The 13528-nt window shown below is 37.5% G+C and overlaps 1 protein-coding gene across 1 annotated transcript; it reads right to left on the reverse strand.

Annotated features, from left to right (window-relative positions):
• Nucleotides 10644-11612, reverse strand: LOC100621954 (olfactory receptor 5H8-like). Its single transcript, XM_013981170.1, has one exon. The coding sequence runs from the start codon at nucleotides 11571-11573 to the stop codon at nucleotides 10644-10646; it is 930 nt and encodes a 309-aa protein (XP_013836624.1). The 5' UTR covers nucleotides 11574-11612.

Raw genomic sequence — 13528 nt, forward strand, 5'->3', positions numbered from 1 at the left:
CTATTTAAGTAAACTAACTTAAAATTTTATCATAGAATGTTAGTAAGTCAATGGAATAAGGATTTCATAGACAGTTATCAGAAAGATTTCTAATGCCGGAAATATTATGACCTAAATTCCTAAAACTTTTATTTGTTTAACATTCTAATTCACCAAAACATATCCTATGGAGTCATCATAATTATTCTAATGAGATAATTATATTTCATTAAAGAGCACAGTATAGTCTTAGAGCTAGCTACTTATCCAGGTTTTATTTGCAATGATAAAATACACAAATTATTCACTATTTTCTGTTTTAAACTGGGTATTTTGGTGTCATATAACACAAATTAAATTTATTATACATTTACTAGTAATTTACTTCACATTAAAATGATGAATATCATAGAAATAATTCTCTCTTACCAATAAATGTTAAGTAATTGTTGAGATATATTCAGTGTTCAGTTTTCTGAAGTAGAATATAATACAAGGGCACAGCCACAATATTTTCCACACTGATTCATTTTGGAGGCTTTATTTTCCAAGCTCAGAAAAATGTTGTTTATATGAATTTGTTTTGAATAGAGTCATCCAGTTGTACAACTGCGTGCTTTTCCCAGAAGAGGAAGGGGAGAGGAACTGAAATTCCCCTGATAATGCCCATGGGTTCCCTTTAGGACAAAATTAAGCTTTTCTACTGGGCATTATGCACCAGGCAATATATGAGGAATTCAGGCTATTCAATAAGGCATCACAGACTCTGAAGCTATAAACATCAAGTCACTGTTGACAGCGCCAGTTTTAACAATTGATATTGCTGCAATGAGCATGCCAGTGCATGTGTCTTTTTTTAAGGAATGTTTTGTCTGGATATATGGGTTGGGTCATATGATAGTTCTGTGTATAGTTTTCTAAGGTACCTCCATACTGTCCTCAATAGTGGTTGTACCAGCTTACTGTTCACTGCAACACAATTCACAGTAGTCAAGATATGGAAACAACACAAATGTCCATCAACAGATGATTGGATTAGGAAGATGTGGTATATATACACAATGAAATACTACTCAGCCATCAAAAATGAAATAATGCTATTTGCAGCAACATGGATGGAACTAGAGACTCTCATACTGAGTGAAGTAAGTCAGAAGGAGAATGACAAATACCATATGATATCACTTATGTCTGGAATCTAATATCAGGCACAAATGAACCTTTCCACAGAAAAGAAAATCATGGATTTGGAGAATAGACATGTGGTTGACAAGGGGGAGGGGGAGGGAGTGGGATGGATTGGGAGCTTGGGGTAAATAGATGCAAAATGTTACCTTCAGGATGGGTTAGCAATGGGATCCTCCTATGTCACGCTGGGAACTATGTCTGGTCACTCATGATGGAGCATGACAATGTGAGAAAAAATATGTATACATATATGTGTAACTGCATCACCATGCTGTACAGTAGGAAAAACAGCTATATTAGGGAAATAGCAATAAAAAATAATAAAAAAACAATTAAAATTGCAGAGTTTCCAACAGACATGACATTTCTAACATGTTTATGCAAACTCCAGATTTATCTATGAATTTTGATACTCTGAGTGCTTTGATCAGAATGAACTGGCTTAGCTAATCATGCTTGATTTTCATGAGGTTGAAGTTCTAAATTCTCTTCAGGAGCTAACCCCAAGAAGGTTGTCTTTCTCATGGAAACTGTAGCTCACATCCAGACTTATACTTAACTCCCCACGTTGCACTGAAAATTGTTGAGGAATCTTATTATGTGTCAATTAAGGGAAGCTGCAAAGGAAAAAAAGAACAAAAGGAAAGAACACAATAGGAGGTAGCCTAGATGAATGCTCCTCAGACTTCAGTTCCTGTGAATCTCCTGGTGGTTTTCTTAAAATTCACATTATGTTTCACTAGGTCAGGGTGGGGCCTGAAGCTCTTCATTTCTAACAAGATGTTGACTCTGAACATTTGCTATCCTCAAGGTCTTCCTTCATTTGCAAGCCAGCTTAGAGCTGGATTATTAAAGGAAAAACAACAACAACAACAAATGGAAAATGCAGCTGGTGTGCAAAGAGAGAGGCAAAGTGGAGACAGAACAGACAAGGGAGGCCAACATGGGTGGGATCTCAGACGAGCTAGAGGCTAAATCATAGACTTTGTTCTTTTTCCCAATGTAAAGGGAAACCACTGAGGGATTTTAAACCTAGTGGCCACAGGTTCCTATTTGACTTTAATTATCAGCAGAGACTTTGCCATTGAACTTTCATTAAGAAATACAATGACATTATTTGTGTCAAAATAGTATAATACAAAAATGGTAATATTTTGTTTTGATTCTGAAAATAGGAAAATATTTAATCTGTGTTTGGAACTATCTTGTCCAATGGGGGAAAGCAAAGGACATCGACTTTAGTAAATTCATTAATTCATTATCCTGTGTTCTTAGAAGTGTGCTAGTGAAAACTAAAAAATGCATAAAAAAAACTCTGTAGACCAAAGACAAGTCACTGGAACCTCAGCAGATGGGTGGCATAAATAATGGAATGTCTATTAGTAGCTTCAAAATAACCCATACCTGACATAAATTTACTATCCCTGTAAATTTTGTGTAATTGTTTTCCTGCCTATGGATGAGTACAAAGGTCTGCATTGCTGCTTTCAGTATCAGTAGTCTTTTATTTTCTTCTTATTAGGACTGTACCCATGGTATAGGCATGTTCCCAGGCTAGGGGTCTAATCAGAGATATAGCTGTCAGCCTAGCCACAGCCACAGCAATGCCAGATTCAAGCAGCATCTGTGACCTGCATCACACCTCACAACAATGCCAGATCTTCAAGCCACTGAGCAAGGCCAGGAATCAAACCCACAACCTCATGGTTCCTAGTTGGATTCATTTCTACCTTACCACACTGGGAATTCTGTGTATGAGTAGCCTTTTGATTTTAGTCACTTTAATAGGTGGGTCATGTTGTCACATTGTGTTCTTCCTTTGCCTTTCCCTGGTATTATTATAGTGAGCATAGTTTTCTGTTATTTGGCATATGTGATATACCTTATTTAGTGAAATCTGTTCAAAGTGTGTGCCCATTTTTTATGGAATTACATAGTTTCTTATTACAGGGTTTTGAGAATTTTCCATATGTCCTAGATTCACAGCTTTTGTAAAAATATAGGAGTTGCAAATATTTTGTCTAGGATTTTGATTTGTTATCACTCTGGTTCACCGTGCCTGCTGGACCTGGTGAGCAAGAAGTAGCAACTCCTGTAGGCTTATTGGTAGACATTTGCAGCAAGAAGGTGAAAAATGTATCTATCCAAACTCCAGGGCCATTTAACTCAGTGAAATTTCTAGGGGTCCACTAGTCTGGGTCATGGGGAGATATACCTTCTAAGGGGAAGGATAAGAATTTGTATCTGGTCCATCTTACAACCAGAAGGAGGCACAACATCTAATGATCCCCTGTGGATTTTAGAGCAACACCATCTGCATTTGGGTGTGCCATTCCAACCCATGTACAATGTATCCAGGAGGTCTGGTAGTTTTTTAAGTGGAGCTCAAAAGAGGAGAATGGTTTGCCAGTAGTCTAGGCTGCTGTGCAAGCCGTTCAGCCACTTGAGCCACAGGATCCAACACAGACAGTGGTGCTAAGAATGTTAGTGGCATGTATGGATGCTGCTTAGTGCCTTGGACAGGTCCATATAAGTTAAAAAAAAAAAAAGGGTATACTCTTAGATCTGGACCAATGCCCTACCATACACTGCAGATAATTCACTATTCCCTGTGTGAGAAACAACTATTGAGCCACTACTGGACTTATTAGAGACTGAATGCTTAACTATGGGCCACCAGTTTTCCATGGGATCAGAGGTGCCTTTCATGAACTTGGTATATGACCCACCAAGCTATAAAATTGGCAGGACAAGGCCACACCTTTCTCAGGTGGGAGTGGTATGGACATGCTCTGGTCTGAGCAAGCCCTGAGGGTACCAGTAAGTTTCTTGAAGCAGTGGTTGAAATGCCCATGGTCCCCATACCTGCCACACTGGCTTCTCTATCCCAGCCTGTACTATGGGCTCATAGTGGGTGGGGAGCATTCTCTATAATAAATAGAGGAAGTTTTTACCTGGACCTGATTTACCAATGCTTCTGTACCACATCCAATACCATCGGAGAGTAGACAACTAAAGAAGATATGCCCTATGTTGCTTCTTAATGTTGGCATTTATAAATTATGCTGCTATGAACTATGTGTTTTTAAAAGTAGAGTTTTACTTTTCTTTGGATATATATCCAAATGGAGAATTGCTGAGTCATATAGTAGTCTTTATTTGTTTTTTGTTTTTTGATTTTTGATTTTTTTTTCAGGAGACTCCCTACTATTTTCCACAGTGGCTGCACCAATATATACTCCCATTAACAGTGTAAAAGGATTCTGTTTTCTCCACACTGTCACTAACATTATTTGTGGTCTTTCTGATGATGGTTATTCTGACAGGTGTGAGTTGATAGCTCATTGTGATTTGATTTGCATTTCTCTGATGATTATCAGAGTTGAATGTCTTTTCATATCCCTGTTGACTTCTTTGGAAAAGTGATATTCATGTCCTCTGCCATCTTTTAATATGATTGATGGCTTCTTTGCTGCACAAAAGCTTTTAAGTTTATTTTTGCTGATAGTGTAAGAACATTTTCTAGTTTCTTTTACATGTAGCCATCTAGTTTTATGAGCACAGCTTATTGAAGGGATTATCTTCTAGACACCAAAAGATTAATTGGTGTCCTTAAGTTCTTAGGCTTATTGCCTAGCTCTCTGTTCTGTTCTGTTGATCTGGGTCTGCTTTTGTGCCAGGAACATATTCTTTTGATGACTGTAGCTTTCTAGTATAATCTGAAGTCATGAAGTGTGATACCATCAGCTATGTTTTTTTTCAAAAGTATTTTGGCTATTCGGGATCTTTTATGTTTCCATACAAATTTAAAGTTTATTTGCTCTAATTCTGTGAAAAATGCCTTTGGTATTTTGACCAGGATTACCTAGAATATGTAGATGGCTTGGGTAATATGGTCTTTTTAGTAATAATATTAATGCTTGGCCTGCTCATGGGTGTGGCAAGGACCCAGCATGTTCTAGGGGTGGTGCCTGCTCCCTGGTGTTTGTAGCTGTGTCTTGGGGTCACCGGCTACAGGATTCCATGATTTCTGGATCTAGTGCCTGCATGCTGGTATACAGGACTGGATTCTGGGTCCCCTTGAAAATAGGACCATGCAACATTTTCCGCATACTAGAGCAGGCTCCCAATAAGGAGTACCATCTGTGTCTGTGTCCCCAAGGTGAGCTCCAGTTTCCTCGTGCATCTCCAGGAAAGCCTTCTGGATCTGTAGGAGGGTCTGACACAGGCTCCTTTCAAATTATGGCTTCTGCCCTGAGTCTGGAGCATGTGGGATTTAATAGGTGTCCTTTAATAGTAGAATCCCTATCTTGGATACTAATCTGGGTCTCAGGAAAGTAAGCCCTGCTAGCCTGTGAGAACAACTGATTTCAGGCCTTGACATTCTGATGCAGGACCCCTGGACCGATGAGTCCAATGTGGGGCTCAGACTCCTTGCTCCTTGGGGAGAACCTCAGTGCTGGTAATGATTCTTCCATTTGTGGGTCACCCTCCTGGGGGTATGGGTTTGATTATAGTGGCTCTTCCCCTTCCACCCCTATTTTTGAAGTTCGTTTTTTATATCTTTAGTGGTAGAAGATCTATTCTGACTGATTCTGGTCCTTCTCATTAATAGTTGTTCTCTAAATAGTTGTAATGTTGATATGCCTAGGATAGGAGGTGAACTCATGCTCTTCCTATTCTGCCATATTGGCTCAGGGGTGCTATTGGCTTCATTATAGTTTAGGGGAAAAATTATTTTGGGGAAATAACAATAATAATAAGGAAAAAAAGTTTTAAGTGATACTTAAGGAATTGTGTATGGGTGCCAGTTTGACAACAGGTTGACCAGGTAGCATTCATTTTACGTGTTAAATTTATTCAGCTTAGGTATGTCTGGATTTCTGGTTGGACATTATTTTGTTTGTATCTTTGGGAGCAGATTAGTATTGATTTAATGGACTGTGTCAAGATGATGGCCAGACCCTTTCTGGGTGGCCATCATCTATATAATGGGCCTAAAGGGAACAAAAAGGCATAAAGACACTGATTGATCAGGAACATGAGACTTATTTTGCCCTCAGTGCTCTTGGTTCTCAGGTTTTCAGTCTTAGACTGAAATCTATGCCATTGGCTTCCCTATTCTCAAAGCTTAGAGCTATCATCAGCATTCCTGGGTCTCTGCTTTGCAGAAAGCAGATTGTGAATCGTCTCAGCCTCCATAATCATATGAGCCAATATCTTAAAATCTTTATCCATTAATCTGTTTGTGGTCATTTAGGTTGCTTCCATGTTTTCACTATGACCATAGAGGTGCATGCATCTTTGTAATTAGAGTTTTCTCAAGATGCATGCCCAGGAATGGGATTGCTTTAGTATAAGGTAACTCTATTTTAAGTTTTTTAAGGAACCTCCTTACTGTATTCTGTAGGGACTGGACCAATTTATGTTCCCATCAGCAGTATAGGAAGGAAAACTATGGGTTTTGAAGAACAACACCAACAACCAAAGAGAGCCAAGACCAGAGAGGTTTTGACATATACCTAAAATATATGTAATGCATATGCTGAAAAAGATGTTGCCATGACTATTCCACAAGTCAGCCTTTAAAAATACTGTTCTAGTTTTATTGGCATTTGTTTTTTGTTTTTTTTTTTTTTTGCCTAATCCTAATCATGTAATTTCTTGGAACACAGTTTAAAACAAATTTGTCAGCACTCTTCTGAACAGTAGAATATTTTGCAGAGAGATGAGAAAAAAATGTATGCACATGTATGTAAAGAAATAGACACTGATTTTTTTTAAATCTCCAAGTTAAGGAAATACATACACCTTCATAAGAAAGAGATCTTCCAGTCTATTATTTGTATTTCTGGGGGATGGTTTTATCCGACCTCACCAGTGTTCCAGACAACTGGGTGAACCTAGCATTGTGTTATCATCTTTTACATCTATATATCCACTAAATAACACATAAGTATTTTAATACCTTATTTTTAAAGGAATAGGCAGAATTTATCTTGCCTAAAAGTAGGCTTTGCACTGATGTATTTTACCTCTTTGCCAACATGGACTAAACTGACAAAAATAAAGTATAAAATGAATAAAAACTATGCCAGGAGTGAGAATGTGATCATGTCATCAATGGACTAGGGATTTGGTAATTTTCTGGAAAGGGTAAAGTAGTTGGGATTATACTGAAGGACACATCAGAGCAGAGGAAGCAGACATGCAAAAGAGCAGGCTGCCCTGCAATTCTGAGTGTCTGAGAAGACCCTCAACCCTCTGCTCTACAGTCACCCATCTGAAAGTAAGACGTGACAAATTACAAACCAAGTTTATACACTCAAAACTTGATGTCAGCATTATCATTCAAATAACAGGCCATTTTGAGATATAGATTTTAATGATGGCAGAATAAATTTAAACTGGTACCTTCTATTATCAATCTAGATATGAGGTCATAACAATAAATGAGCAAGAAAAATAAGGGTAATGGAAAGGAAACCATTAGAACCATGGGCTTATTACACAGCAATAAAAATCAACAAAATATAGGCAAATACAATAACATGAATTCCCTGGGTTGAATGAATAAAAATAGATTGGTTCTTTTTTTTTTTTTTTTGTCTTTTTGCCATTTCTAGGGCTGATCCCATGGCACATGGAGGTTCCCAGGCTAGGGGTCTAATCAGAGCTGTAGTCACTGGCCTACACCAGAGCCACAGCAACATGGGATCTGAGCTGAGTCTGCAACCTACACCACAGCTCAGGGCAACACTGGATCCTTAACCCACTGAGTAAGGCCAGGGACCGAACCCACAACCTCATGGTTCTTAGTTGTATTCATTAACCACTGCACCACCATGGGAACTCCAACGATAGATGGATTCTTATCCAGTCACTCTCTCAAAGCTTGGGGATATTGCTTAGAGAAAGAAAAAGAAGGCTTCTTTTGACTCGTACTTTCAAACATACATAATAATGATATTTACGTATTTATTTATTTTTTATCTTTGAAACAAACATCAAGTTAAACTATTTCTTCTTAATTTTGCATCCCATTCTCTCCAAGGAGCTAATCCTAGTAATCAGAACAACAGGAACTATTCACTTTGACTGTGTAGTACTTGCAGTTGTCACAAAGAATCTTAAGAAGGTGAACTGCTTTCAGCAGTCATGCCAGGCCCAGGAATCTCCCAGGGCTCATTAAAATATTGGAAAAGGCTGAGACACTCTTTCTGAATTCTCTGTATTTGTACTGTTACATTTATTTCAATTCTGTTAGTACTTCACAAATACTTATGTAGACCCTCATGTGTATAAGCCACTTTGCTACACACCTCAAAAGCTAGAAAGAGTACTAGAACTTCTCAATTCTAATCTGAAAGTGTTTGTTGACTGAAAAACGTATTAGACAAATCCATTTGTGATTTGAGGAGAATAAATCTACCAATGTTTCAAATGAGTCCACACTCTGCTTCCCTTTAGGGTAATCTGGAAATGCATAAATGCATCATTGAAAGTTTAATTTCTAAAATAGACCTTGAAGAAAGGGCACTATTTTGATTTAAGTGGATGTAGATAAAAAATTGATTTGTGGAAATAACAATTAAAACATAAAAAAATAATTAAATGGATGTTGGGTATTTTCAGAGGGGTGGGTTGATTCTCTGTGGAGAGACCTGTATAAGCAATAGGATGAACCTGAGTAGTAAAACGTGCCCAGAAAGCTTTCAGTAACTCATTTTGAATATAGGACAGAGATTATTAGGAAAAATGTGAAGGCATAGACTTCAGAGTAAAAACGTTTTTGACTGAAAGAACCTCAAATTATGCCAGAAGCAAAGGCAGGGTGAAGAAGATAGAGATAAATGGAGACAGAGATGAGAGAGTGATGCCGATAGATAGATACATACATACATAGATACATATATAGATATGTAGATATACATCCTGTAATCTGAATATACACATGAACAAATAAATATATACTTAAGTATATGTAGGGATCTAAATAAAATACCATATATCCATATATCAGTGTAGCAATGGCAATCCATTAAAAGATATTTAAATGCTATTTGATTTCATATGAGTTCTTTTTACAAACAACAATCAATAATAATAATCAACCAAAGGGAGGGAATAAGTAGCTAGCATTTTGCAAATCATGGAAGTAGGAAGGTAGTTAGAAGGGTGAGCGTCTCAGTGGCAAAGTAAGAATGTACCTAGAATTAGTAGTGAGAGAATAGAAGGGGTGAGCCTAAAGATACACCCCTCATTCTCCTTAGACTATGAAATGTGATGAAAATGAACATTTGAAGACTTTAGGATACAAACCTCTAAAATACTCATTTTCATGTCCTCCCCATCCACTCTCTAAGCATTATGATAGCATCTTAACCATTGTTTGAATTCTGGTAATGTGCATTAACAGATCCTCATTGTCAACCACACATTCTAATAAGCTTTACATTTTACTGATTTATCTTATTAGCGTCATTTAAAAAAAATTCTGGAGTTCCTGTCATGGCACAGCAGAAATGAATCTGAATAAGAACCATGAGGTTGAAGGTTCGATCCCTGGCCTTGTTCAGTGGGTTAAGGATCCAGCATTGCTGTGATGTAGGTCACAGACGTGGCTCGGATCCTCTGCTGCTGTGCCTGTGGTGTAGGCCGGCAGCTGTAGCTCCAACTGGACCCCTAGCCTGGGAATCTACGTATGCCTCGAATGCTGCCCTACAAAGCAAAAAAAAAAAAAAAAAAAAAAAAAAAATCTGGGAGATATACCCATTTTCCCCCATTCTTCCATTTATTTCTTCATCTCTATGCCTCTCCAAATTAAAACTTCATTCTAATCTGTAAGGTTTATGATTTAGTGACATTTTTCAGGTTTATATACAAATGCAGCTAAAAAGGACTTTAGATAAATTATATATGGTAAAAGGCAACACCCCTTTTTCCTTTCCTCAAAAAATAATGAGCTCTGCCCTCATTGTCTTATCTCCCATATCATCTTTTCCTCGTTGCTTTACCACTACTGTTTATTTCTCTGTGGTGTAGAGTTGATCCCAAGCAGTACAATTTACCTTGCCCCAAATCATGTGGACATTTTCATGGCTACCAGAATAAATCTCTTGGCTACGTGGCTGTAGAAATATCAAACATATCACAAACAAGTCCCATTCAGAGGAACAGCACTACTTCAGTGTATCTCCATTTATATACACTGTATATCCATTTATACAGCCATGTTGAATAACATATGAGATTGTAAAATATTTTCTTTCTTGTTTGTGCTCCAATTATTTTAGTATGTTATAAAGAAGATATGCAGTAGTTTTAAGGAATTAACTAGGTACTGCCATCTTAAATCATTAAAAAATAAGGTGATGACACAGGCAAACACTTTAACCAGTCATTAACACATAGCAACATCAAATCTGAACAATTTTGTGTTGTTTGAATACAAGGAGAACATGTTAGTATGAAATCTAAACATTTCTCTTTAACATTTTCGTCAGGGAATCTATGACTTTCTTGTTTCTCAGGCTGTAGATAATTGAATTTAAGAAAGGAATTATGACAGTGTAAAATAGAGAGTCCATCATATCTCCATCATTTTCTTGTGCAGATCCAGGCAGCACATACATGAAGAGAAGAGGGCCATAGTATAAAGAGACAGATAGGAGGTGGGCTCCACAGGTGGAAAAGGCCTTCCTTATACCTTGTAGAGACCTCTTTTTTAAGACTGTAAAGAAAACAAATGTATAGGAGACAAGAACAACAGAAATAGTGAATGCCTGTATTATTCCAGCGAAGATAAATACCATCAGATAGTTAATGGAAGGGTCAGTACAGGAAATCTTAAACAATGGTATAATGTCACAGTAAAAGTGATGTATGATGATAGAATCACAAAACGTTAACCTGAATAAAAAAGCATTATGAAATGTGGCATGAAAAAGGCCACCTAAAAAAGATAGAACTAACAGCCACATACATAGTCTATTGGTCATAATCACTGGATACAGTAATGGTTTGCATATGGCCACATAGCGATCATATGCCATAGTTGCCAACAGAAAACATTCCGTGGTTACACAGATTGCAAAGGAAAAGAACTGTACAACACATTCAGAGAAAGAGATCATTTTGCTCTTGGCAAAGAAGTTGACCAGCATGTTGGGGGTCACTGTGGATGATAACCAAGTATCCACAAAGGCCAAGTTCCCAAGGAATAAGTACATGGGGATATGAAGGTGAGGGTCATTGCAGATGAGGGCAATCAGACCAAGGTTTCCAAGGAGAGTGATGAGGTATATCATCGAGAAGAGCAGGAACAGGGGGATTTGCCACTCTGACTGATACTTAAGTCCTGTGAGAACAAACTCTGTCAGTTCTGTTGCATTTTTTGCTTCCATGTGTTTAATAGATGGCCTCTGAAATACAATGTGATAAATGTAAAGTGAATATCTATAATTTAAAAAAGAAAATTCAGTAAGGGTAATATAAATAGAACCATGCACTAGCCTGAATGTCCTTATTTTATCTAATCTTACTAAAGTAGAGGAGAAGTTTTGAGGAAGTTATGTTGGAAAAATGCAATTACTTTAGTTGAAAATATGTACAGCCATGAACATATATAAGGGAAAAGAAAGCCATTCTGAATGTGAGCAAATTTAAGGGGAAATTTTTGAAGGGGGTAAAGAAACCTTGTTTTTAGTATATGGATGTATCATCAAAGGGAGGATGATAGAAGGACCTGGATTATAACATGAATTTATGCTACATGAAACTTTACTAAATTGTATTCCTTTGGAACATACAAACACTGAAATTTTTTGAAATAGGAGGAGGCATCTTCTAGTATTGTTTTTAATTAAATAGGTGTTTGCAGACAATAGCCTTCAGGGAAAATAACATGGTTTCAGAAATGCTAATCAAGAAGCTTTTGCACAGCAAAGGAAACCAAAAAGAAAACAAAAAGACAACTTACAGAATGGGAGAAAATAGTTTCAAATGATGCAACGGACAAGGGTTTAATCTCTAGAATATATAAGCAACTTATACAACTTAACAGCAAAAAAAGCCAATCAATCAATGGAAAAATGGGCAAAAGACCTGAATCGACTGTTCTCCAAGGATGATATACAGATGGCCAACAAACACATGAAAAAATGCTCAACATCGCTGATTATAAGAGAAATGCAAATCAAAACTACCATGAGATACCACCTTACACCAGTCAGAATGGCCATCATTAATAAATCCACAAATAACAAGAGCTGGAGGGGCTGTGGAGAAAAGGGAACCCTCCTGCACTGCTGGTGGGAATGTCAACTGGTACAGCCACTATGGAGAACAGTTTGGAGATACCTTAGAAATCTATACATAGAACTTCCATATGACCCTGCAATCCCACTCTTGGGCATCTATCCGGACAAAGCTCTACCTAAAAGAGACACATGCACCCGCATGTTCATTGCAGCAGTATTCACAATAGCCAGGACATGGAAACAACCCAAATGTCCATCGACAGATGATTGGATTCGGAAGAGGTGGTATATATACACAATGGAATACTACTCAGCCATAAAAAAGGATGACATCATGCCATTTGCAGCAACATGGATGGAACTAGAGAATCTCATCCTGAGTGAAATGAGCCAGAAAGACAAAGACAAATACCGTATGATATCACTTATAACTGGAATCTAATATCCAGAACAAATGAACATCTCCTCAGAAAAGAAAATCATGGACTTGGAGAAGAGACTTTTGGTTGCCTGATGGGAGGGGGAGGGAATGGGAGGGATCGGGAGCTTGGGCTTATCAGACACAACCTAGAATAGATTTACAAGGAGATCCTGCTGAATAGCATTGAGAACTATGTCTAGATACTCATGTTGCAACAGAAGAAAGGGTGGGGGAAAAAACTGTAATTGCAATGTATACATGTAAGGATAACCTGACCCCCTTGCTGTATACACTGGGAAAATAAAAAAAAAAAAAAAAAAAAAGTAGCTGTGACTATAGTCCCATGATTCTAAAACCAGATTGCATATCAGAATCTTCTGGAGGAGGTTCTGGGACAAAATACAGATTCTGAGGTGTTATAAAAATTAATTGAGTAGATCATGAATGTCATCTAGTACAATGCATATTTAAAATGCTTCCTAGGTGATTAAAATATATGTGAAACACTTAGACTCTGTGAATTTTTTGGAGATGATGAGGAATTAAAAGTAACTGTTCAGTTAAATCAGAACATAGAGTCACTTGAACTGGCAAAACATCGGATGTGAGGGGGGTGCTTAGGAAAGATAGAATCACTTGATGATTTAGTAGATCATCTATTAGCATGTATTTTAAAAAT

Source organism: Sus scrofa, chromosome 13, assembly GCF_000003025.6.
Source record: "Sus scrofa isolate TJ Tabasco breed Duroc chromosome 13, Sscrofa11.1, whole genome shotgun sequence".
Taxonomy (NCBI): Eukaryota; Metazoa; Chordata; class Mammalia; order Artiodactyla; family Suidae; genus Sus; species Sus scrofa.

Bases quoted from the DNA above. Each gene is read 5' to 3' on its own strand.
- LOC100621954 (XM_013981170.1), bottom strand. From the start codon at position 11,573: ATGGAAGCAAAAAATGCAACAGAACTGACAGAGTTTGTTCTCACAGGA.